Below are 27,754 nucleotides of genomic sequence, written 5' to 3'. Positions count from 1 at the left end.
TTCCTCCTACCCGTGATTGAGTCATTCTTCTATTAGATAGCAGTAGCTATTTAAACACTCCAGCAGGAGCTCACAAATTTTTACTTTGCAGAAGTCCTTGACTGCTTCACTCTCTCCTTCTTGGAATGAATTCAGAAATGACTTTTGATGACTTCAAGAACAAAACTATGGATGATCAACCTGACCAGGAGCCAAATGGAAAGAAAGCTAAAGGTACTAGGGGTGGGTGAATGAGCACAGCAACAGAATTCTAAGATTAGCCCAAAAATGTAAATTAACTGAATATAGGATTAGAAAGTTGAAACGCCCAAGGATGGAAAAATATTATAGAATTAATAACATTTACTTAAAAGAAAAACAATTCAGATATAATGGTGATGATGATGACGACAATGATGATGACGATGATGATGATGACGACAATGATGATGATTCTATGAATGAACTAACTTGGTATGAATGATGATGTATAGATTCAGATAGCTTTTATTAAACATTACCTTAGGTTAGGTTCTATGCTATTCACTTTACGTGCATTATTTCTCTGAATCAGCATTTACAGGCAGACATCCAAGTTAACAGGAGTCATTTGTTCGTTCATTCATTCATTCTTCATGTTTTAAATATTGAGTGCCCGAATTTCACGACAATTATGAAGCTAAATCTCTCAGAACCTGATTAGATCAGTCACCTACAGAAAATAATCCAATTGCTTTCTGATCAGAAAATCACTAATGGGAACATGTTGGATTAATGGTCTCTACCTATGGAAGAAATGGGACAAAGGGTCTCCTTAGAAAATGGGGGTTGCACCTTTCCTGCACAGGTGTGGATGTTGTGATTTGCTTCTAAAAATTCAGGAGAGTTTCTTTATTCAGGAGTGGTAGGCATACACTTATAGTATAGAATGAATATTGACCAGAAGGAAATATTGGTTGACAGATTTACACAAATACCTACCCCCAAGCCAGAATTCTAAGCAAGAGACACAATTATCCTCTACTTTTCTGCCAGCTTGCTACATACACTCCAGAAGCTTAATGACTTTTAAATCAGTGAATGAACTGTGTTTCTTCCTGTTAAAATTTCTATTTTGTCTGTCTCCTTTCTAGAGTCTAACAGAAAGGCCTTTGACTCAGTGAATATATTTGACCATTGATTGATTAAGATCATTGATTAAGATCATTACACATTTGTGATTTGTGATTACACATTTGAAAGTTTGTGATGTAACGTTCCAAGCTATGTAGCGATCAAAGTTGGATTAAATACCTGTGTTTGGATATTAACATCTGTGTCATCTTATACAATTCCCTGAGACTTTGGAGTTTCCTTATCTGCATTTAGAGGACAACACTACCAGTACTCTATTTGTGTATTGTACAGGGTGAGGAGTTCACATAGATTATATGAAATTTTTGGGTTTGTTATCAAAGGAACGAGACTGAGACAAAGTTACGCAAAGCCTTATTCTATGCCAAGCGTTAGAAGTTAGACTGACCGACAGGGAAATGAGGCTGAGACAAAGTAAAAGTTATGTAAAGCTTTATTCTATGCCAAGCATTAGAAGTCAGACTGACCGGCCAGGGCCGCCTCCGAAGAGAGCGATGCCCCTTGGTCTTACAGACTAGTTTTTATAGGGCACAATCTACATATGTGGCTTTGGCTGATTGGATGTCTCCTACCTGTGTGTTTTAGTAACGGTTACCTGGAACTGATACTAGTAACCTTTGAGGCGTTTTTTAAACAATAAAATGGCCTTGTTTTAGGTATGTGTTTTAGTAATAGTTACCTGGAACCAATATAAAAAAAAATGGCCTTGTTTTAGGTGTGTGTTTTAGCAACAGTTACCGGGCACTGATATCAATAACTGTTGAGGCATTTATTAAACAACAAAATGTCTACCTAGACAACATGGAGTCACTATGGCTAAGTAGGCCCAGGCAGGCCCTAGGAGTTTAACATGTTTTAATGTGGAATTGACCCCAACAAAATATTTTCCTATTGAATAAAAATATCTGTGATTTTGTAGTGGTGGAGCTGTGAGCTATAGGACTTATTGTTTCTATAATAATGGTGAACTTTTATAACAACAAGAGCCATAGCTGGTGTTAAGTATGGGACATGACATTAATATGAGTCAAATGAATATTGAAGTTTAATCCCTATTTTTCTTCAGTCAATAACCTCAATTCTAAGATGTAACTTTAGTGGAATAAAATCTGAAAGCACAAAATTAAATTCTTTGATGTGATCTGTTGATTAGCTAACTAAAGCTTGTTTTCTTGGTGTCTGACATTTTTCTATGGCATACTGCTTATAAAATACACTGTGTATGAGGGACATGTGTGTGTGTGTGTGTGTGTGTGTGTGTGTGTGTGCATTGACATGGTCTATATTAAAAGCACCAGGCTGTCTGTTCTTTGGATGAAGTTGATCCAGCCAAGCCGGACTGAGAGTTTCTTAGAGAGTCATTATGGTGGAAATAGATAAAGTATAAGCTTGAGAATCAGATACTTAACATCACATATCTGGTACTGAATTCTGGTTCTTAAATTGTGTCAGTTGCATGACCAAGAGCAAATCACTTAAATTCTGTCTGTATTTTTCATCTGTAAATATGGACAATGAATTATATGCAGAGCCATTGGGAGGACTTCTAATGTAAGAAATGCAAAGTACAAGGTATAGTTTCCAAAGAATTGTTTGATGACTTGCTTCCATCTTTTATGTCTTTATGATTCTATCCTCTGTCACTATAGGTCTTCATTTTCTTTCTTCTCGGTGGTGGTGCCCTACTGCTGTGACCTTGGGGATCCTTTGCTTGGGATTACTGGTAACCCTTATAATACTGACAATGCAATGTAAGTACTGGAGGTGGGGGGGAGTGAGAACTTACAAACATGGTTTATTAATTGGTTTCATAATAACTATAAACAAAATTGATTCAGTTACATTTTAGACAAACTTTTTAGAATGAGTGGGAACATGAATATGTACATTGTGCTTGTCCCTCAAATTGACTGGGACACAGACTTAAGATTATTAATGGTAGGTTTTGTTCTGTTTTGTTGTTATAACTTAATGGAAAAAGTCTGTTTAAATCCTAGAATGATGAAAAAGAAAATGATTTGAAACTCCTAAGCCACAAGATCCCCTGAGAGACCCAAAAGGAAAAGAAATGTTATATAATTCACATTGAAGTTGTTTTTGTTCTTGTTGTTGTTGTTAAGAGAGAGAGCACCCATGGGGGGAGGAGCAGAGGGCGAAGGAGAGGGAGGATCTCAAGCCGACTCTGTGTTGAGCACAGAGCCTGACATTAGGCCTTGATCTGACCACGCTGAGATCAGGACTGAGCTGAAATTAAGAGTCAGTTACTTAACCTATTGAGCCACCCAGCGCCCCTACATTGAATTTTAATAGAGATTATTAAATACCAATTTAAATTTAAGAATCAGAAATACCATATCAATAAATGAGACATTTAAGATAACTATAATTCAAATTTACAATATGGCTGCTTAGAAAAGAGGATTTTGAGAGGAAAAGAAGCGATAAGAAGAAGGAGAGTGGCCAAGAAGGAATGAAAATGATATTGATCATTCATATAATCTGCCTTTGTATTCAGGATGTAGATCTGAGTTCTTTTGTCCCTCTAGAATCTAGATGATTAAGGCCTTTGAAGTGCTATTTGATTCTCAGTTGTTGGCTAAAGTCACCAACCATTTATTTTTTCAATCTGGTAACACTTAGGGCCTTCCCTAACAACTAGGAGAAGTGCATTTGACTCAGTGGTGGTGACTGGACGAGTCTTCCCATGAGAAGAATCACTTTAAAACAGTCTCAGATCCAGCCTTCAAGCCAAGGGGTCTGTTTTGTACTCAACCATCAAACTTCTAGAACTGAGACATTTGACCCTTAATATTAGTTGCCTGCTGGGTTTCACAAACTTCATTTCATCCCCACTCTTCCTAAAATGTACTGTGGGAAAAAAAAAAAAAGAAACAAAAAATTATTGAAATTGTTATGACATAGCAACTTAAAATAATTCTGTGGGAGGGTGTCTCAAAAAAAGGGGTGTCACAGTTTTTAAATAAAATTAGGAAGTCTGGAGTTGTAGAGAGGTAGCAGAGGAATAAAGACACAAATAGAGTAAGTCATTGATGACAACTATTAATAATCACTGAATCTGTTGGCATCTATTTCAGATTGTCTGCATTTTATTTATGCCATTGATATACCTTTATTTTATGATTGCTTTTAAACTTGTCTGGAGCCATCAGTAACAAGTATTGTTATTGTTAACAAGTATTGTTAACAATATTGTTAACAAGTATTGTTATTGTTGTTGTTTTAATCAAATGTGTCTGTGACAGTTCCTGACATTAAAAAAATATATAGTACAGGAATATCAAATAACTTTTAAATCCATAATTTTTGAGTAATTTTCCAGCAGATTATCATTGTCAAAATGGATTATTTTATTTGATTCTTCGATTTCCTCAAAATCCAGTGGAGGGATTTTTATTCAGGATTGGCAATGGAGTTCTTATTTCAGTTGTGAATTAGTTTTACAGGTGTCTGATCTCCTAAAGCAACAGCAAGCAAACCTCACTAACCAGGAAATTATCCTGGAGGGACAGATCTTAGCACAGCGCCAGACAGAAAAAGCTTCCCAGGAGTCAGAGAGGGAACTCAAAAAAAAGATAGAAACCCTTACCCAGAAGCTGGATGAAAATTCCAAAAAACAGATGGAACTTCATCAGCAGAACCTTAATCTCCAAGAGGCTCTGAGGAAAGCAGCAAACTTTTCAGGTACGGGGTGAAGAGGTGAAAAGAAGTAGTGGAAACTGCTCTGTTTAACTTAACTGTGTTTTGAAAATATCTCTAGGCACAAAACTGACATATCGACATATATTCATAATGTATGACACCAGAAGTTCTCTATTTTTATCATTCCCACCCTTCCCTCTGCTAAATTCTTGAGATACCTGATTTAATTAAGTGCAGTTTTTTGGCATATTTAAATTTTCTTTTCTCATAAGAACCTCTTCTTTATTTTTAAAATCTAGATTTGAGATTTTTCTGGAAGAATTCTCCTGCCCTTACCCTTCGCCATCAGTTCTTATTTCTTTCTCTTCCAATATATCTTAATCATTGATTTCTTTCCCTATGGGGTCTCCTTTGTCTCTGGGAAGGTCTACATTAATTTTATTCTGTAGCCCTATTTCTTAAAGTATACAACAATCAACTTAAATAAAATGAATGGAGGTAGACTGACTTGGAAGTGTTGGGTAGATACTTTAGGTAAGAAAAAAATTTAAAGAGCCCAGGAAGTCAGTTTATATAAGAATTAAGTTAATCTCGGAATCTAGAAGGCAGGTAGAAATACTAGCATCTATAGGAAGGGGATGATGATGTGAACTTTGATGTTATTACAGTGTTATCTGTGTCATTTAGTCTTGGACAACATGTGATTAAATCAGGTATATGTTTTTTCATCACAGGGAGATTTAAGGGATATGAGATGGAATTATTCTCAAAGATGCATTGTTTTCTTGGCAGTGTATTAATGAGTACCCTATTCTCAGCATTAGTAACTAATTGCCACTAATAAGCAGAGATTTCTCCAATTTCTTGCTTGCACATCTCACTTGATCTCAACTATGCAATTTCTTTGAAAACGGATTATATAGTAACAGTTCACAAATACCCCAGGTCTTTATTTTACAGAGGAAAAAAATTGATAGCCAGAGAAGTTAAGTGGTGATAATAATGATAAGTAGTTTTTCTTGTTTAAATAAAGTTTTGGAGTTAATAAATCCCTTCACTATTTATGGGGTTATTTCAATTTCCAAAATAAGCAGAGATTTTTAGACAAACTGATCTTTAGCAAGTATCAAACCTTTATTTAACATCTTTATTAAGGAGAGAGCTATTGAGGAAACCAAAGAATGTAGTGTCTCTAAGAAGGTATAAAGAAAGGAGACTAACCTAGCAAAAATAGGAATCTTTATATAAACAGACATAGCTACATACCAACCAATTATTTATTCCCTCGATGGGGCTGTTAGACAGGTTTTTTTTTTTAATTATTTTTTTATCAATTTTATGAGATCACATCTACGTCAGGACCATCCAGAACCATCTCCCAGAGATTCCAGGCATTGGCAGCCAATCAAAAATATTAAGTAATATGTTTTTCACTGGTAGATGTCACAGGTAACATGTTCCATTCCTTGACAGTGTCAGATAAAGGCCAATTAGTAGAGATAGCAGATAAAGTACTGCTTTTCATCAAGCAGCTTTGAGAAGTTTCTCAAAAATATTAATAACAAAATACCACATGGGAAGAAAAAAGACTGGTTGCCTTAAGTTTGAGACAAGTTTTATCTTTCTTACTAACAAGTCTGTGGTCCACAGTGTAGATATGAAGAGAGAGAGAGATTCTGAAAAGTTACTGAACAAGTGTTTTGCAGAAGGTTGTCTAGCTAGAAAGGCGTAGAGTCTTCAGTTAGGGACTTTATGTTCAGGACGGAAATTAGTGGTGGTTGTCAGTCTTTGGTGGACAACATTATCACTATGGCAGCTTTTTAAAAATGGCGGTTTCCAGGTTTACCCCTAGATTCTGTATCAAAACATCTTGAAGGGCCCCAAAAGATATTTCCTCAATTGATTCAAACTCGGAAGTTTGAGAGGCAGTGCCTGTCGTGATTAAACACGTGGAAAAGAGAGCAAGCCTGCCAAGGTTCATGGTCCCCTTTATCTGCCAAATCAAGAAAATGAATGGAGTTTATTTCATCCTGTTGTTATGAGGATTAAATGTGTTAATGTGTGAAAAGTACTGCCAACATAGTGATACTATGTTCCTTAAAAAAAAAAAAAAAAATTGAAAAAGGACACCAGGCTGGTTCAGTCTATAAAGGATGCGATTCTTAATCTTGGGGACATGAGTTTGAGCCCCACCTTGGGGACTTGGGTGTAGAGTTTACTTAAAACAAGTTTTGTTTTTTTTTTAATTAAAAGAAACATAGGTAGTTTGAATACCACATATGCTATGTATTGGACAACACATGCCTAGGAACAGGAAACACAACATTGAAGCATAAATTCATTATTTGAAAACCTGAAGTATTAAAATGCATAAATGTATCTTTTTAAAAAAGATTTTCTTTCTTTCTTTCTTTTTTTATTTTAAAGAGAGAAAGTGTATACACTTTGTGAGGGGGAGAAGGGAAGAGGGAAAGAGAATCCAGAAGCAGACTGTGTTGAGCACAGAGCCCAAGAGGCACTATCCCACCACCCTGAGATCATGACCTGAGCCAAAATCAAGAGTTGGTCACTTAACCTACTGAGCCATCCAGGCGCCCTGGATTTTATTTCTAATTAACTTCTACACCCAGTATGCCTCCACACCAAGACTAAGAGTTGCATGCTTCACTGAGTGAGTCACCTCAGTACCCAGAGCATATCTTCTTTTTGTTTTTAATATTTTTATTTATTTATTTGACAGAGATCACAAGTAGGCAGAGAGGCAGGCAGAGAGAGAGCGAGGAAGGGAAGCAGGCTCCCTGCTGAGCAGAGAGCCAGATGTGGGGCTTGATCCCAGGACCCTGGGACCATGACCTGAGCCACCCAGGCGCCACATCTTCTTAATAGCAGTGTAACTATTAATGGATCCGTTTCCTGAGCTCTTACTTACATTCTTCCAAACATAATTATAAAAAATAGGTCACATTCTATAGTTACATCTCAGCTCAAATTTTGCTTTGGAATGGCCTTATTTTTCATTTAATTTACTTAAATCAGAATACTTTAAGAGAAATAAAGACTATGGATCTACTGAGGGTCTTTGAAGACTGGACATAATTCTAATTTTTTTTAAAGATTTTATTAATTTATTTGACAGAGAGAGACACAGAGAGAAAAGGAGAACAAGCAGGGGTAGTGGAAGAGGGAGAAGCAGGCTTCCCGCGAAGCAGGAAGCCCAATGCCGGGCTCAATTCCAGGATCCTAGGATCATGACCTGAGCCAAAGGCAGATGCTTAAGGACTGAGCCACCCAGGCCCCCCCATAATTCTAATTAAGAAGTGATGATTTGCATGTGACAGTCCTGAGGGGAAAATTGATTTAAGAATTGTAGAAATATTTTTACTCAGACATCACTCACTGATCAGATATGCTACACTTCCTAGGTCCTTGTCCCCAAGACTGGCTCTGGCATGAAGAAAACTGTTACCAATTTTCCTCTGGCCCATTTAATTGGGAAAAAAGCCAGGAGAACTGCTTGTCTTTGGATGCCCAGATGCTGAAAATTAATAGCACAGATGATTTGGTGAGTTTTTATGGTGGTATGTTGGGCTGAAGTAGTGCATTATAGGGAAATAAATCGGGTTTACGCCCTTGGCAGAGGAGCACATGTTTGAGAATCAAATTACTTATTTTCTAGCCTCATCTGGTGAATGACTGCATGACCTCCGATAGAGAGGCTACATAGTATCTCTAGGCTTCAGTAAATAGTTCTATAAAACCATGGAAAGAATGTCGAAGATCTCTTTTGGTTCTTTGATTTTGTGAATCTAATCTAAAAAGACCACACTGACTTAATCATCACTTTAGATAAACATTCCTCCCCACAGGAATTCATCCGGCAAGCAAGTGCCCATTCCAATTTTCCGTTCTGGATGGGCTTGTCTCTGAGGAAACCCAGCAGCTCATGGCTCTGGGAGGACGGCTCTCCTTTGACGCCCCACTTGTAAGTTTCCTATTTTTTGCTGAACGTGTTAGTGACGCTGCTTCCACATTCCACATAATGTCCTCTTCTGGTCAGGGAGAAGCTTGGGGGAAATTCAGGAACATTTCCTTCTCCACCTCTGTCAGACAAGGACTTGCCCATTTAGCCGTTCAGACCTTCTCTCCAGTTTATCTTCCCACATTCATTACTGATCTGAAGCTTTAAGATAAGGCTAAATTTCTGACAAAAGGCGGCAGTAAATCTACCTTTTCCCCCACCACCCCTTCTCCATCTGCAGGTTCAGACTCCAGGGTCCTGTTTCCCAGATCTATCCTGCAGGCAGTTGTGCCTATCTACAAAGAGGAGCTGTTTTTGCGGACAACTGCATTTTAACGGCATTCAGTATATGTCAGAAGAAGGCGAATCTATTGAGACCACAGTGAATTCAAAGACTCTGGAAGAAGAAGAGAAGACGAATTCTCTTCTGGAATTTAAGTTGTCCTTCATTCATGAGGTGCAAACTATGAGAGGCCCAAGAACTGCTTGTTATTAGCTGACGGCAGAACGCCCTAGCAGAGACTGAGCTTTTGGCTGCCTAGCACTTTGATATCAGAAATTTTAATTCCATCTTTCTCTCTTTCTGTGTTTTTCACCTAGCTTGTCCCAAGTCTCCCTGCCTTCCCTTTTTTTTTATTTTAAAGTCTTACTCCTCTTCAATCCTCTACCTCAGTACCATATTCCCCTCACCCTCTTGAACCACATAGAAGATGGAACACGGAGAACTTGCCCAACTGGTGGATGCATGGAAAAATGCATGCGAACACAGCCCAAGAAGAAACAGAAAAGGGGAAAAGGCCATGCTGGAATCCAGAAACTTGGGTTCTCAATGTTAAAATCTACCACTTGTTGGTCTTTTAAATTGTGATCTCTGGATTCCACTAAATATACACATGCGCACACAACACCCCCTCCCCCACATCATCACATTTTTGGGGGCATTTGTGATGTCCCAGGAGGTAATTACAAAGTGAATGATCTTTCCAGCGAATTAATCACAATTCATTGTTGGTTTCAAAATCTGTAATTATTTTTTCATCTTTTATCAAAGGACAGCTTAATCTCTTTAATCCTTCAGAACAGTTTTGTTAGAAACATGGGGCCTGAGGTAAAAATAATAGATTTATTTTTTTCCTTAACTACACACCATTTGTAAATGGGCTCTTCTCAACTCTGTTGTGTTACTGCAGAAACACACAGGACAAAAATAGGAAGATACTCAACTAAAAAACAAACTGAGCCAGGTATGAAAATATAGCTGAAGAGAAGCAGGTGGAATCAGAAGTATTCCTTCTATTTTCAGTGTTTTTATTGCCTTGCTACCTTCCTTCACAGGTTTACTTTTTAAAGAAAGCCTTTCCATTTTACTGTACATAATCCAGCACCAACTTTATAAAAAAAAAACAAAAAGTTTTATCATTCCTAGGAAGACAAGAGATATTTTCTTTTCTCAGCACATTTATTGATGATTAATAGGCATATAACAAACTGAACATATTTGAATTACACAATAATCTTCGTATATATGAACATGTTCCCTTGAAATCATTGCCACAATTAAGATAGTGAATATTTCCCATCATCCCTCCTGCTTTTATCATCCCCTTCCCCAATGCCTTCTCCTCAGACAACCACCAGCTACCTTTCAGATTGTGTTTTGTAGCATTTTATATGAATGGAGTCAAACAGTATATTTGTTTATTGTTGGTCTAGTTCCTTTCACTTAGCATAACCATTTTGGGATTCATTCCTCTTGTTGCTTGCATCAATTTTTCATTCTTTTCAAATGTTGAGTATTACTCCCTTGTATGATTATACCCCAATCTATTGATAAATGACCTGTTGATATCCATTTGAGTTGTTTTCAGTATTTGTCTATTGCAAATAAAGGTGCCATAAACATTTTTGTACAAGTCTTCGTTTGTACATAGAATTTCTCTTCTCTTGGGTAAATGCTTAGGGGCTTAATGTCAGGATGACTCAGTAGATGTATGTTCAGCTGTTTGAGACACTGCCAAGCTATTTACCAAAGTTGTACCATTTGGTAATCATACCAGCAATGTATGAATGTTCCAATTCCACCTACCCTTGCTAACACTTGGTATGGTCAGTCTTGTAATTGGTGCTATATTACTGTGGTTTAAATTGCATTTCTTAAATGAAAAATCATCTTGAGGTCTTTTTGTTTGCTTATATTGCTTATTTTTTTATCTACATATTTTCTTTGATAATGTTAATACAAATCTTTAGAGAAGTTTTGAGGTTTTTTTTTTTTTTTATTGTTACATTTTGAAAACCCTTTGTATATGCTGGGTAAAGGTCCTAAATTTATCAGATTTCGTTTTGATCATTTTTGTTTGTTTTTCAGTTTATGGCTTGACTTTAATTCTCTGGAAAGCAGTTTTAAATTTTGATGAAGTCCATCTTTGTGTTTTTACTGGTGTTTCTAAGAACTTGTTACCACACTCAAAGTGACAAAATTTTCTCCTGTGTTTCCTCCTAGACATTTTGTAGTTTCAGGTTTTACATGGAAATCTATAGCTTATTTTGGGTTAGTTTGTGAGTCACGTATTAAAGTGCTCTCTCTCTCTTATTATTATTAGCATATAAATACTCAACTGATTTAGCAACATTTGTTAAAAAGACTACATTCACTACAATTAGTTACCCATATGTGGATGGGTCGACTTCTATCTCTCTATTCTGTTCTGTTGACTTACTTAATATATTTTTACAACACCACCATGAATATCAGTTTCTCGAAATCATGTAACCCTTCATGGTAACCCTTCAATGTTGTTCTTTTTCAAAGCTGTTTCAATTAATCTACATCTTTGTATTTTTATGTTAACTTTTGAATTGGTTTAATTTCTTAAACTTAACAAACAAAGAAATGCTGTTGAAATTTTGAATGTGATTGCATTGAACCTATTACAAAAATGTGGGCAAAACCGAAATTTTAAAAATACTGATTTGTTCAACTCATAAACAAGGTATAGCTTTCCATTTATTTGCATTCTTCTAATTTCTTTAAGCAAGGTTTTGTAATTTTTTCTGTATAGATGTTTTACATATTTTCTTAGATTATTAGCATATATTTCATATTTTCGATGCTACTAGAGATGGCATTGTCATCATTTGTAATTTTAATCTCCAAATGTCTCTTGATAGTATATAGAATTACAATAAAATTTTTTATACCAACCGTAGATCTTGAAACACTTATTTTTTCTAATAATTTGTATGTAGTGTGCGTATATGTGTATTCCATTGGATTTTTACATAGATAACCATGTCATCTGCAAATAAAAGCATTTTTATTTCTTCCTTCCTGGATGATTTTTATTTCTTTTCCTTGCTAGATTTCATATACTAAATAGACCTTCTAGTAAGCATTGAAAGAATGTGGTGAGAGTGTCCGTCCTTATTTTGTTCTTGATTTTGGAAGAAATCCGTGTTAATACCATTAAGTATGCTGTTAACTGTATACTTTTCATAGATGCTCTTTATTCATTTGAAAAAGTTTCCTTTTATTCCGAGAATGCTGAGAGATTTTTATCAGGAATGGGTATTCATTTGTCTACATCTGCTTTTTCTACATCTATTGAGATGATCGATATTTTAGTTTTTTTCTTTTTAATTTTTTAACATGATGAATTACATTGAATAATTATAAAAGGTTAAACCAACCTTGGGTTCCTGGAATTTATTATCATTTTAATGTATTGGTGCATTAATTTTGTTAAACTTTGGTTTAGGACTTTTGCAAGTGTGTTAATGAAGGATATTGATTGTAATTTGCTTTTTGTGTAGTGGCTTTGTCTGGTTTATGTTTTAGAGCAGTACTCCTCAATGTCAATTTTCTGGAAGGTTTTTGTGGAACTGGTACTATTTGTTCTTTAAGTGTTTGATATAGTTTATCACTGAAGTCATCTGGACATAGGTTTTCTTTTTTTTATAAGATGTTTAACAATAGATTCAGTTTCATGGATGTAATACCATTTAAATAATTCTTTCTTGAGTGTGGTTTGTTGGGCATTAGTGTCTTTCAAAGAATTCGTCAACTTTATTAAATATTTAATTTCTTAACCTTACCTTTTTCTTTGTATTTTCTTATTGTTATTTTAATATCTCTAGAATTTGTATTAATGCAACTTCTCTCATTCCTGACACTGTTCATTTTTGTCTTTTGTTTTTTAAATTAGTTTGGTTTAGAAGAAAAAGTTCATTTTTCTTCTTGATGAGACTCTTTTCTTCATTGAAATTACCTTTCTTGTAGAAAATAAAGTCTATTACTTTTGTTTTCTATTTTATTAACTTCAGTTCCAATGATTTTTTTCTTTCTTCTACTTAATTATGTTCTAGTTTGCTCTTCTAGTTCTAATTTCTTAAGATGAAAGCTCAGTTCACTGATTTCGGATTTTTTCTTTTCTTTTTTTTTAAATATATCTGTGCTGTGCTTTATGTTTCCCTTTAGCACTAACTGTAGTGGTATGCAACAAATTCTGGTTTATTTTTCATATTTATTCAGTTCAAAATACTTCCCAATTTCCCTTTAGTTTCTGTTGTCTCATAATGCCCTTGGGAGCTTCCTGTTTTTGGTTGAAATCTGAAACAGCCTCATCTCCCTTACTGAGAGGACAAGAGGAGACCAAAGACAGGCAGGCTACTAGGTGGAAGGTTTAATAAGCAAAGGGAACTTACATACAATACAAGGCCTGTCTCAGGCGGCAGCAAGACTAGTTAATCTCCTACCCACCCACCCTCCAAATATTAAAAATTTATACAGAAGCCTAAACTAGGCTCAATCATGCACACTAGGTAGGTGTTCTCATCATATCACTGTCTCAAGGCCATGTCCTTGGAGCAGCTCCTGGGAGCAGGAAAGGCAAACAGAACCCACATTTGATTTTTTTTTTTTTTTGGATAGCGATCACAAGTAGGCAGAGAGGCAGGCAGAAAGAGAGAGGGGGAAGCAGACTCTTTGCTGGACAGAGAGCCCAATGCGGGGCTCAATCCCAGGACCCTGAGATCATGACCTGAGACAAAGGCAGCAGCTTAACCCACTGAGCCACCCAGGTGCCCCAGAACATACATTTGAAAGATAGGGAAGGGTATGAGGAACTATATACATTGCTGGTACAGCTCACAGGTCAGTTGAAGGTCATGCCTTTTCCATGACCTTCCCCAAAACTCCACACTTTGTGACTGTCTCTTATCTTATAATCTCACGTACTTCCCTCTTCTACAGTGTGCCCTGAGCAGTCAGCAAGGGGTTTCACTAGCATGCAGGTGGCTCCTTTGGTGGCCCTCTGGCTGTCCTGGAGGCAGATGCCACAGCAATAACACAGGTACATGTAAGAGAAAGCAATGAGTCCAAAATCAGTGACACTTTTTTTTTTTTTTTTTTTTTTAAATTTAAACCAAGAGACCAAGATCCCAAACACCAGTTTATTAAGTCCCCTGCACTGGGAGTTGGATCATTTAGGGCATTTACTTTATCATTCTGTGACTTAATAAAGATAATACATTAGCAGATGTATCAGGTATGAACACATAAGATTCTGTTTGGATAATGGCACGGGTGCCTCCTTGAGACATAGGGATAATGTCTAAGGCCATTCTATTTTTTTGAAGACTCTCATTAGAGTCATCTTGGCATTCAGTAAGAACAGGCTGTGTTGACTGTCATTTAAGGCTTGTTGGGTGAATTTAGTAAGGGCTTCTCTGTGTTCCATAACCTCCTCTAAACCAATGGGAACAAAGATAGCAGCCAAATAAGAAACCAGTAGAAAACAGAATGTGCCCACCTGGCTTGAGGAGAGGAAGGTTGGCAGTTTTAGGAACCTGACCTGGTTGTACATACCTCTGCGGGAGGCAGCACTGCCAGGCATGAGGAGATGGCCTGGGGACAGGATATGTCAGACCAGAACCCCTATCAGTGATGTGTGTTCTATTCCATTTATATATTTCAACAGGTCCATCTTGCATCAGGACAACAGAATTTCAGTGGAGATTGAATAATTTCCCCTCACTGAGAGAGTGCAAATAGCTCACTCATCTTGGGGGATGTACCATGGCAAATTCCAGAAGATAGTTTTTTTGTCCCCCAGTCATAACATGGCTTTGTGCTCTCAGCAGCTTGGAACATTGATCCTCAGTGAGAAGCAGGTCAATGGCTGTTTCCCAGGACTTCCATACCTTTATGGTATTTGTGCCTCAGCCAAGGTCCCCAGTCTGGCATGTGGGGTGACAGGCCCTACTTGTTGATCATTCAGATTTATTAAAGCCTGGGATCGTACTTTAGTCCACTCAGTCGAGGTGGTTTTACCTGTTAATTTAATCTGATGTTTTAATATTTCATTTTTCCTTTCTACCAACCCTGCTGTTTGCCATTTATAGAGGACATGGAATAGCCAATGTCAATTCTTTTGCCCAGTCTTGTACATCATGACCTTTGAAATGTGACCCCTCACTACCATCTCTCCTAATACTCAGCTTCTCTCATCTCCTAATGGTGGTAGTCTGGTTTCCCAGTGACAGGGGAAATCTTGGATTAGGTCAGATTCAGTGTTCACACAAACTAAGGCATACTTAGAACTGTCACTCAGAGAAAGGTGGCTAATATAATCAGTTCGTCAGTCCCTTACAGCTTGGAAACTTCAGTGGACAGTCCCAGAATCTTTCGGCAGTTGTCCTGGGCATTGTTGAAGAATACACAGGAAATGCTGTTACTTCATTAACCAAGTCACTGTATTTCAAGGGCAATCCAGCATCGTTGGCAATATGCCATCCCACCAGGCACTGTGGAGGTCCCTCTTTCATTTTACTTTATTTATTTATTTGACAGAGAGAGAAAGAGAGAGAGAGTACACAAGCAGGGGAAATGGCAGGCAGAGGGAGAGGGAGAAGCAGACTTCCCACTGAGCAGGGAGTCTGAGGCAGGGCTTGATCCCAGGACGCTGGGATCACGACCTGAGCCGAAGGCTGACACTTAACTGACTGAGCCACCCAGGTGCCCCAATGGTCCCTCTTTCTATGAGCCCCATCTGCTGAATCTATTAAAGGGTCAGTAGTTAGGGTTTGTAACTGAGGTAGAGTATCAGCTTTCTGATGGCGAGGGGGTGTCAGTTCCTTGTGAGCTGGGAAATGGAGGACAGCACAGAGTGCCACAGGCTCTTGCAGATGGACCCAAATGTCTTTCCACATAACCAGCCCCCACAAGGGTTTATATATCATCATCCAGCCCTCGGCTTCCTATTGTCCAAGCCATGGGATTAGTCCCTCTGAAAACAGCCCCACTGTTAGTACAAAGGGTTAATGACCAGGACTCATGAGTGATCACCAGACAAACTGCTTTGAGCTTAGCGCACTGGCTGTGTGAGAGGCTCTCCCCAGAGAAACACAGGGAACACCTCTAGGAATTGTTGCTCTGTTGGGGTATAATGGGTTTCTGTCCCCTTACAGAACCAGGACCAATATCCTAGGGGCACTTCCTATTCTGTTACCTCTGCCACAGTGTTCAACTCATCCCTTCTGGAGTCATATGCACATGTAACTCAAATGGAAGCCCTGCTTGAGAGATGCCCAGAGATTTATTCTACTTAACTTGAACTTTTGCTTTTTCACTGCTGCTCTGATCTCCAGTCCCATAAGTACCCTTTTTATACCAGGTTGTATAAGGAATGGAGGCGCTGGGCCAGGTGGAGAATAAAAATCTTCCAGAACCCCATCATCCCTACAAAGGCTTATATCTTATTAAGTACAGCTTTTGGGGCAACATGGGTTTTACCCCACCAGCAACATCCAAAATATTATAGCAGTGCCTGGACTTTGGATTTTCGGTAGGTCCATTACCCATCTCCTCCCTTACAGATGCTCTAGCAAAGGGTACGAGTGTCTGCAGCAGAAGCAAGTCTTCCCACGTTAATATTGTATCATCATTAAGGGGCCCATTTTATTGATGTGGGGAAGGACAACAGGGACAGGTCCCAGTTACCATCCCATATATGGTGGCACTGTGTAGGCAGACTTGAGGGAGCACTGAAAAGTTCATCATTGTCTCTCCCACAAGAAGACAAATTGATCTTAGTTATCAGAACTATATGCTTATCCAAGTGTTTCCCATGAATCTCCTTGAAGGTGAAGCACTTTTATAAGACATTTTAAAATTTTATTTATTTATTTATTTATTTACTTATTTTTAAAAATTTTTTTTTATTTTTAATAAACATATATTATATTTTTATCCCCAGGGGTACAGTACTGTGAATCGCCAGGTTCACACACTTCACAGCACTCACCATAGTTTATTTATTTATTTTTTTTAACCAAGCGTCAGAGTAAAACAATAACTGCAAATGACAAAAAACTTAAAAATGGCCATGTTTAAAGACTGGAGGAGAGGTTATTATGATGAAATTGACAAGAGAACTTGGTTATTTCTATGACATACATTTTAAAATTGTGCTAGGTGAGCACTTGGGTGGCTCAGCAGGTTAAGCATCTGCCTTTGGCTCAGGTCATGACTCAAGATCCTGGGATCCAGCCCCTTATAAGGCTTCTGCTCAGTGGGGAGCCTGCTTCTCCCTCTCACTCTCCCTCTGTGTTCTCCCTTTCATTCTCAAATAAATAAATAAAATCTTTAAATATTATGATTGGTAACATTAAACTAGGACATATCAGATATTAGTAATTGTATACAAATATATCCTAAAGAAAGTTTAGCACCACTTGAGTCGGCAATGCTTCTCATCAAGTTTAACATAGACAAAAAATTAAATAGTTGTTAAAAAAAAAAAAAACCTTAACTTTTTTTTAATAGAGAAGACTCAGTTTCTTAAGTAATAAAAAACCTGGTAAAGACAAAGCATACATCTTTATTTTCTAGGCAGATTACATTACGAGTAAAGGAAAACATTTTTTTATAATTTCTTATTAAAAGCAGACCACTAGTGGCACTTGGGTGGCTCAGTGGGTTAAAGCCTCTTCCTTCAGCTCAGGTCATGATCTCAGGGTCCTGGGATCGAGCCCCGCATTGGGCTCTCAGCTCAGCCTGCTTCCCCCTCTCTCTCTGCCTGCCGCTCTGCCTACTTGTGCTCTCTCTCTCTCTCTCTGTCAAATAAATAAATAAAATCTTTAAAAAAAAAATAAAAGCAGACCACTAATCTACAAAAACTTTTTCCTCCTAACAGAGAGAAAACCAAGCTTTAATTTTACTATGGTATATTTGTGAAATCAAAACTCTCTTCTAAAACAAACAAAAAACCTTCCAGAAATCAAATCTAATCTTAGCTTGACTACAGGTAAAATTCTTTTCTCAATATTCCTTTTCCGGAAACCTTCCACAACTTTCTATACCCATTCAGCTGTCATTCCAAAATTCCAACTGTGAATTGGGTACCCACTCCCATGGCTTAAGCTTTTCATGGATAATTGTGATCTTTTGGGGGTTAATTTTGGGGCAAGGGAACTTCTCCAGCACGGTATATCTTAAAAAAAACCCTTCTCCCCACTTTTCCTTCAGTCTCTGTGGGCAAAGGTTATCTACTGGTTGTTTACATTTCAAAAACATGATAAGGTTTACAACTCAAAAGGACACAGAAAGAATGTAAGTTTTCTCTTGGGGCTTTTGGGGTGCTTGCTATTTAAAATGTTCTTTGTATAAAGGATCCCAAGTCATGGGATATTTTGTCTGTTCCCTCATCAATCACCATAAAAGCTTCCTCTTCATTCTCATCTTTCCCAGAAATTCCACCTCTTAATCAGGCTGTGTCACCACTGCCTGGATTTTTTTTTTTTAAGATTTTATTTATTTATTTGACAGACAGAGATCACAAGTAGGCAGAGAGGCAGGCAGAGAGAGAGGGGGAAGCAAGCTTTCTGCCCAGCAAGAAGCCCGTGGGGGGCTGGATCAGCTATCTCTTCATTATGTTATTTCTGTAGTTGTTTAAGGTTTTATAATACCATCATGACTTATTGAAGTGATGTTATGCAACTTCATGTATAGGAATAGAACCCGACAACAGGATACTTCTATTTCTCTTCTCCCAGCTGTCATGCTAATGGTACCATATATTTCATTTTCATATATAATATGACCACTAAAATACATAGTTACTATTTTTACTTAAAGAGTCATCTTTTTTTGAAAAAAAAAATTTATTTGTGAGAGAGAGAGAGAGCACATGTTCTGGGGAAAGAAGAGGAGGAGAGAGAATCCCCAACAGACACAAAGCTTGATCCCACAACTCTGGGATCATGACCTGAGCCAAAATCAAGAGTTGGCTGCTCAACTGACTCAGCCACCCAGGCACCCCAGGTGTAAATCATCTTTTAAAGACATATTTACCCATGTAGTAACTATTTCTGATTCTCTTCATTTCCCCCCTAGATCTACATTATCAGCATGTGACATTTTCATTTGTCTTGAAGGACTTCCTTTATCATATCCTGTTGAGAAGGTCTGTTTGTGAGGAATTTTTTCTGCTTTTTGAACACATTTGACAAAATTGAAGCTATTATCTATTCAAATATGTATTTTGCTTCACCCTGAACCCCTCTTGCCTGCCACGGACTCCAACCACATGTATATTAGGTGGCCAGAAGATATCTCCCAGTACCCTAATGCTTCCTCTTTCCTTTCACTTTCCCTTCCTTCCCATGGCCTTCCTTCTTTCTCTCCTTCCTTCCTTTTCAAAGTTATTTCTCTCATGTTGCACCTTTGATAGTTTTTATTGTTATATCTTCAAATCCATTAATCTCTTCTGCTGAATGTGTCATTAATACCTTTCAGTGTGGTTTTCTTCTTACACTTCATAGTTTTCATTTCTAGATGTGTGCTTTGTTGTTGTTGTTTTTAAAGATTTTATTTTAAAGTAATCTCTACACCCATTGTGAGGCTCAAGCTTATAACCTAGAGATGAGGCGTTGTCATGTGCTCTATCGACCGAGCCAGTCAGGTGCCCCTATCATTTTAAAAAATATCTTCCATGTCATTATGCACTTTTTAAATACACGATTAAGAACATAGAACTACTTTAATGTCTGGACCTTTTAATTCTAACCTCTGAGTTGGTCTTGATTATTTTTCTCCCTCTGACTTCATCTCCCATAAAGGTCATGTTTTTCTGACTCTTGGCATGACTTTTAATCTTCAATTGAAAGCCAGGCATCATTAATTTTACCTAGGTCAATGCTAGATATTTTTGTGTTCCTGTAAGCATTCCCAAATCTTATTGCAAGAGGCATTTGAGTTATATAGAAAGAGTACAATGTTCCTGGTTATTCTTTTTAGGATTGTTGGGCAGCACCAAAGAAGTTCTCACCCTGAGGTTAACTATTCTCCATAACCAAGGGAAGATTTTCTGAGGATTCTTCTCAGTGGTTTATGAACTGTGCTCTTTTTCAGCCTTGCTATTGAGAAAGGGCATTATTGCCTGCCCTGACTGAACACTGTGTAGTATTACCCCTCTTCTTCTTGGAGGGTTCTTTCTCCCAGTTACCTGGCAGTTCCCTCACAGGTATGCTCTGATCTGTCTCCTGCTGATTGCTCACAGGGGACCCTCTGCAAATGTCTTCTCTCTCTGGGCAGCTGTTTCTCTTGCACTCTTCTCCAAACTCCTGTCTTTCTCTTTCTCAATTCAGGTGTTTTCCAGTGCCCTCCTCATTTCCCCTTCCCTGCGTGTGGCCTGCAAACTGTAAACATGACAGGCAACAGAGCTTACCTTGTTCGTTTTCCATTTGCCATGAATCACGGTCCCTTGTTGTCTCATAAGCAGTGTTTTGAGAACTGCTGCTTTATGATTTGCCTGGTTTTGTTTGTGTTTCAAGTGAAAAGGTAAATCTTGTTGGCTTTAAGCAAAAGTCCAAGAGAAGGATTTCATAATTAATTACTTACATTTTTCTTTCTGTTGGAGCTACTGATATCTCTGAATGTACATAGTTTGAGCTGAAAGAATCCCTGGGGGAAAAAAAAATTCTAGAACATGACTTTCTTGCCTCTGTGTCTAGTAGAGTTTCTATTTCCAAGTTGATGACAGAGCTGTCGTTGTCAGCCAAGCTGACAGTGCCTATGAGTCACCCGTCCAGTCACACTTGCTATTTCTGTCTCCAGTTCTTATAGACATTGGTGGCTTGTCTTCCTAAACCTTAGATTTAGAGGTAATTGACCTAATCTGGTCGATTTTGGGATCTCTCTCTCTTTCTTAGTTTAAATGATTGCTTCTTGCTTCCTTTGAACCACATTAATCAATAAAGTTATTACTAAACCACTACAACCTTTGGTCGGTAGCATATTTACATATACCCTGACGGCAAAGGCTGGTTTTTACATTTTAAAGTGTTATTAAAAAAAAAAATACACAGCAAAGACTGTAAGGGATCCGCAAAGTCTAAAATATTTACTCTCATTCTTTGCACAAAATAGTTTGCTGACTCCTGTTATAAACTTAATGTTTATGCCTTATTTCTCATTAAAGATGTGCACAAGGACCCTGAATTTGGACTACCTGAGTTCAAATCCTGATCTATTACCATCTCTGTAATGAAGGCAAGTTACTTGATATCTTAGTACCTTGATTTCCTTAATTGAAATCTTTAACTGATATCTTATTATCTTGATTTCCTTAATTGAAAGATATAAATATCATGCTAGATAGATCTTCACATCACATCTAGTAGCTTATAGATAGAATTTAATGGGATAATGTTTACATAAAACTTCACGTCATGCCCAAGATTTGTCAATAGTTCAAGAAATGTTAGTTATTTATATTATTCATTTTCTTCCTGTCTTTATAAAGTGCTACAAGTGTTTCTAATAGTAGGTTCTCAACCTCTTACAATAAATTCTGGCCAAATAACTTAAAGACTTTCTTAACATAGGTTTAATTGTGTTTGTAAACATTGCTTAGAATTTGTTGTTGTTGTTGTTGTTCTTGAAATAGTGTGCTGTAGACTGTACCCTGACTTGGCACTTGCTTCCTTAGCCATAAAAAAATAATAATAACTAATTAAATTTAAAAATTACTCTTCAACTTTTCTTTCTTTCTACTTTGTAGAGATTTCCTGAGCTCTGCAAGGCATTTGGGTCAGTATGAGAGTAGATGGTGTATATATAAGTGAATATTATTTCAGATATTGGATTACCTTAGAGTACTTCACAGAGTTAGGCTATCTATGCTGGTTTGGAGACATGAGAAGAATATGTATACTTTCCTGAATCTATCCCTCAAGTTTTTACATCTTAGTGAGTAAAATGAGCAAATTTTAAATATTCGATCTTCATAACTTAGTATCTCCAAATGTACCTTCTTTGCACCTACATTTATTTCCAACTTCAGCCCCACCATGATCATTTATCTTCATCCCCACAGTGTGCATGGTATTAATCTGCCAAGGATTCCATGGACCAGAGATTTGATGGACCATGTTTCCTGGGAGCAAATTTTAAACATGAGAGAAGTAAGTGGTTCTGAGCATTTGCATAGTTGGGAAATTCAGAATTGTAAATAGGAGTATTAGCCATTTGGCTTATACCTGGACCATAAGAAAATCTAAGTGGCTTTGAACATTATTGAATTGGTTCTTAGTTGGGACACAATTAAACTTAATGGTCCATATCATACATCAGTGAACAGTTACATGGCTAAGCTCTTCCCTGGCTCTTTTACTCCATTAAGAGCACAGCTGACAGATCATTTATAATTCTACCATTAGAGAATAGACAATCCAGTAGTAGTATAAATTATTCAAGTTCAGTAAAGTAACCTATAAGACTGATGGCAGAAATCCACCTCAATACATTCATAAATGTCAAATGATCTGCCTTCACTAAGCTCTTTTCTGAGATATGCTTATATGGGACCAAGTCTTCTATTTGTTTGCAACAAATCTCAAACATTATGAAAAACATTTGAGTGAGCAATTTTTCCAAATATTATGACCATGATATTAAGCACATGTGTTACATTTTGGAAATAATGTAGGATACCTAATATTTAATTTTAAAATAGCTGATTACATATTTCAGTAACTTAAATACCAAAATAATAGTATCAGGATATTTTGTTTTCTCCAAGTTATTCTAATTTACTTTCACAGGGAGATGTGGATTAAATATTTTTCTCATTTACATTTTTTTTGGTTATTCATTTATTTAACAGCTCTCTTGAGTGCCTTCTTTCTTTAATACTGACAGTGTAAACAGTAATGAATGTACATAGAGCCTATTCTCATGCTGCTTACTGTCTAGAGTGGCTAAAGAAAGATAACAAATTAAAAATAGTTACATGTATACAATTTTATTCTTGTATTTAACATGTGCAAGCACTATTTTGGATGTTGGGAATTATTAGTGAAAAAGACAAGGTCCCTGCCCTCTGGGAACTTATGATATAGTGGCAGAAGTTAAGAATTAAAAATTAGGGGCACCTGGGTAGTTCAGTCGGTTAAGCATCCCACTCTTGGTTTCAGCTCAGGTCATGAACTCATGGTTTGTGAGAGTTGGGCTTCTCGCTCAGCTGGGAGTCTGCTTGAATTCTCTACCTCTGCCCACCCCCCACCCTCCTGCAATGCTCTCATGTCCTCACGCTCTCTCTCTCTCTCTCTCTAAAAAAAAAAAAAAAAATCTTAAAAAAAATTAAATAAGCATACATGGCAATAATACAGATGCCTTTAAGCAGAGTGAAAGTCACATTTTTATCATGAATTGGGTCCAGCCTGCAGAGATTCTTCAGTTTCACTCACAAACAAGTGAATAAAACAGATTCACTTCCTCTAACTTGTCTTGAAATTCCTAATAAAAGCAGCAGATGGCACCATCACCACGTTAAGATCTGCCAAATTTTGCTAAATATTTTTGATTAGTATGTCCTGACTTCGCTCATATCACACACCCCATGGAATCTGTTTTCATTTTTTTAGTTATCCTGTACCATTCTGAGTCACCATCCAATGTTCCCAATAGAGATCCCCTGCGCCGGCCCCCGGGTGGGCCGCGTCGTCTCGGCGTTTTCCGGGTGGCCGCAACATTACCCCGAGCAAGAAAGGGCCCTCAGCCACGCAGGACAGGGCGGTATGCAGGGCTGCCCAACGACAGCCAGTTCTCACGAGCGTTCTGTCCAAACCGATCCCAGTTTGGGCAAAACGCTCGTGAGAATTGGCCGTAAAACGCCTGGAGAATTTGATTCCGGCGCCATGCGTCTGCAGGGCTGCCCTCGGGCCTGTCCTGGGATCGCGAATGGTCCTGTCCGAACCCCGCCAGAAAGCCCTCCGCGAGTCAGGTGCAGGCGAGGGAAATGACTCCCGCTCCTTAGCCTTCAGGGGTCCTCCTGATTCTTGCAGATGGGGCCAGGACAGCCCTGAGGCCTGGGCAGAAACTCTCGCCCCCTTACACGGCCTTCCGTTTTACAGGGCCCTGTCCCTTAGGACCTCCAACTGGGGAAACTTGAGACTCGCGCCTCGACACCCTCTACCAACCCATCGCAAACGGTGCCTTTCGGAGCTGTGGAGAAGCCTCTGAGCGAGAGAGACCTACGTGCCCACAATGAGGCCAGCCCGTCCTTGGGCGCCCCAGCCGCCCAAAAAGTCGGAAGCAGACGCCCAGGCACAACCCCTGCCTGGACTCTGCTCCTGCAAAGCTCCCCTGCCCCGGCCCCGGGTGGGCCGCGACGCCTCGGCGCCTTTTCTGCGTGGCCAAGACAGGCCCAGAGCGAGAAAGGGCCCCCCGCCACGGGGAACAGGGCGGTCCGCAGGGGCTGCCCAACGCCGGCGTTCTGCCAAACCGATCCCAGTCTGGGCAGAACGCACGTGAGAATTGGCAGGAAAACGCCCAGCGAACCCGCCGCACGTCTGCCCGGACCCCCCTGGGCCTGACCCGGCATCGTGAGGGGTCGAGTCCGAACCCCGCCAGAAAGCCCTCCGGGAATCAGGCGCCGGCGAGGCCGATGCCTCCTGGTCCTCAGCCTCGGGCGGTCCCCTCCCTGCCGCTCTCCCATGGGCCCTGGCCTGCCCCGGGCCGGGCTCGAAGCCTCGCCTGCTTCCTCAGCTTTCCGTTTCCAGGGTCCTGTCCTTCAGGACCTCCAACTGGCGAACCCTGAGGCCTGCGCAACGACGCCCCCTGCCGCCCCGGCGCAAACGGTGCCTTTCGGCGCTTCAGACAAGCCTCAAAGAGCGAGAAACCTTCGTGCCCCAAATGACGTCAGCCCCATTGTGGGGCGCCCCAGCCCCGGAAAAGTCGGAGGCGGACACCGGGCCACAACCCCTGCCTCGACTCTGCTCCGGCAAAGCCCCCCTGCCCCGGGGCCCCCGGGTGGGCCGCGTCGCCTCGGCGCGTTTTCCGGGTGGCCGAGACAGGCCCGGAGCAAGAAAGGGCCCTCCGCCACGGGTAACAGGGCGGTCCGCAGGGCTGCCCATTGCCGGCCAGTTCTCAGGAGCGTTCCGCCAATAGCGATCCTGGTTTGAGCAGAACGCTTGTGAGAACTGGCCGGAAAACGCCCTGCGAGCTCTCTTCGGGCGCCGCAATCCTGCAGGCCCGCGCCTTGGGCCTGGCCTGTAATCTCGAGGCGCTGGGACGGAACACTGCCAGAAAGCCCTCCGGGAACCAGGCTCTGACGAGGCCGCTGCCTCCTGCTCCTCAGCCTTGGGCTGTCCCCTCCCTAGCGCTCTCTGATAGGCCCTGGCCTTCCCCAGGGCCTGGGCTCCAAACCTTGCCTGCTTCCTCAGCCTTCCGTTTCCAGGGTCCTGTCCCTCGGATCCTCCAAGTGGGGAACACTGAGCCCGTGGCCACAAATCCCCCTTCCTCCCGAGCGCAATCTGTGCCTTTCCGCGCTTCCGGCAAGTCTCCGAGGGAGAGAAACCTCTGTGCCCCCACTGAGCTCAGCCCCATCCTTGGGCGCCCCTGATGCCCGAAAAGTTGGAGACGGATGCCGGGCCACAAGTCCTGTCTCAACTCTGCTCCGTAAAAGCTCCTCTGCCCCAGGGCGCCCCGTGCTGCGCGTCGTCTGGGCTCGTTTTCCCGGTTGGTGAGACAGGCACCGAGCAAGAATGGGCCCTCGGCCACGGGGAACAGGGTGGTCCACAGGGCTGTCCAACTCAGCCAATTCTGACAAGCGTTCTGCCCAGACCAATCCCGGTTTGGGCATAAAGCTCATGAGAATTGGCCGGAAACGCCCGGCAAACTCGCTTCCGGCGCCGCATGTCTGCAGTGATGCCCCCTGGGCCTGGCCTGGCACCGTGAGGGGTCGCGTTCTAACCCCGCTAGGAAACCAACCGGGAGTCAGGCGCCGGCGAGCCCGACGCCTCCTGGTCCTCATCCCCAGGCTGTCCCCTCCCTGGCGCTCTACGATGAGCCCTGGCCTGCCCTGAGGCCCTGGATCGATGCCTCACCTGCTTCCTTAGCCTTCCGTTGCCAGGGTCCTGTCCCTCAGGGCCTCCAACGGTGGTTCCCTGATTCCAGTGCTCGGCACGCCCTACTGCCCTGGCGCAAACGGGCCATTCTGTGCTTCGGACAATCCTTGGAGAGCGAGAAACCTAGTGCCCCACTGAGTTAAGCCCCATCCTTGGGCGCCTTAGCCACCTGAAATGTCGGAGGCAGATGCCCGGCCGCAACCCCTCCCTCAAATCTGCTCCGGGAACGCTCCCCTGCCCCGGGGCCACCGGGTGGGCAGCGTTGTCTCGGCATATTTTCAGGGTGGCCGCAATATGCCCCAGTGAGAAAAGGCCCTCCGCCCCCATATAACAGGGTGGTCCCCAGGGCCGCCCTACGCTGGCCAATTCTCAAGAGCGTTCTGCCCGAATCGATCCTTGTTTGGGCACAATGCTCGTGAGCATTGGCCGGAAAACGCCTGGTTAACTCGCTCTGGGCGCCGCTCGTCTGCAGGGCCGCCCCCGGGCCTGGCCCGGCATCGCGAGGGGTCGCGTCCGAACCCAGCCAGAAAGCCCTCTGCGTGTCAGGCACAGGTTAGGCCAATGCCTCTTGCTCCTAGCCTCGGGGGTCCCTTCCCTGACGCTGGAAAATGGGGCCCGGGACAAACCCGAAGCCCGGGCACGAATCCTCGCCCACATACTCTGCATTCCGTTTCCAGGGTCTTGTTTCTTAGCGTCTCCAACTGGGGAACCCTGAGTCCCTCACCACGATGCCCCCTGCCACCCTGGGGCAAACGGTGCCTTTCAGAGCTTGGGCAAGCCTCTGAGCGAGAGGGACCTTCGTGTCCCCACTGAGGCCAGCCCCATCCTTGGGCGCCCCAGCCACCCGAAAAGTCGGAGGCGGATGCCAGGAAATAACCCGTCCTTCAACTCTACTCTGGGAATGCTCCCCTGCACTGGGTCCCCCAGCTGGAATGCGTCGCCTCAGCGCATTTTCCGGATGGCCAAGACATGGCTCGACAGAGAAAGGGCCCTTGGCCTCGGTGGACAGGGCAGTCCGCAGGGCCGCCCAACGCTGGCTAATTCTCACCAGCGTTCTTCCTAAACCGATCCCTGTTTGGGCAGAACGCTGGTGAGAATTGGCCGGAAAACGCCCAGCGAACTCGCTTGGGGGCACCGCATGTCTTTTGGGCCACCCCTGGGCCTGGCCCGGGATCGCGAGTGGTCACGTGTGAACCCTGCCAGAAAGCTATCCGCAAGTCAGGCACAGGCGAGGCCGAGGCCTCTTGCTCCTCAACTTCCAAGGTTCCTCTCCCTGCCGCTAGCAGATGGGGCCAGGACAGCCCCGAGGCCGGGCACTAACCCTCGCCCGCTATCTCGGCCTTTCGTTTCCAGGGTCCTGTCCCTGGGGTCCTCCAACACGGGAACCCTGAGTCCCGCACCGCGACGCCCCCTACCACCCCTGTGCATATGGTGCCTTTTGTAGCTCCGGACATGCTTCCCAGCGAGAGAGACCTTCTTGCCCGCACTAAGGCCAGCCCCATCCTTGGGCGCCCTGGCCGCCTGAAAAGCCAGAAGCTGTCACCCAGCCACAAC

General features: G+C 41.3%; 1 protein-coding gene across 1 annotated transcript; it reads left to right on the top strand.

Annotated features, from left to right (window-relative positions):
- Window positions 1-65: 65 nt before the first annotated feature.
- On the top strand, window positions 66-12,885 carry OLR1 (oxidized low density lipoprotein receptor 1). The gene is made up of 6 exons (XM_059402600.1): window positions 66-213; window positions 2,763-2,864; window positions 4,570-4,815; window positions 8,196-8,335; window positions 8,640-8,755; window positions 9,033-12,885. The coding sequence occupies exons 1-6, from the start codon at window positions 126-128 to the stop codon at window positions 9,175-9,177; spliced, it is 837 nt and encodes a 278-aa protein (XP_059258583.1). The 5' UTR covers window positions 66-125; the 3' UTR covers window positions 9,178-12,885.
- Window positions 12,886-27,754: the final 14,869 nt, after the last annotated feature.

This window comes from Mustela nigripes, chromosome 6 (assembly GCF_022355385.1).
Source record: "Mustela nigripes isolate SB6536 chromosome 6, MUSNIG.SB6536, whole genome shotgun sequence".
NCBI lineage: Eukaryota > Metazoa > Chordata > Mammalia > Carnivora > Mustelidae > Mustela > Mustela nigripes.
This window is presented reverse-complemented; position numbering and strand designations above follow the sequence as displayed.

Coding starts and splice junctions, on each gene's coding strand:
- OLR1 (XM_059402600.1), top strand. CDS start 126: ATGAATTCAGAAATGACTTTTGATGACTTCAAGAACAAAACTATGGAT. Junction 214..2,762: donor AAATGGAAAGAAAGCTAAAG/GTACTAGGGGTG, acceptor CTGTCACTATAG/GTCTTCATTTTCTTTCTTCT. Junction 8,756..9,032: donor TCTCCTTTGACGCCCCACTT/GTAAGTTTCCTA, acceptor CTCCATCTGCAG/GTTCAGACTCCAGGGTCCTG.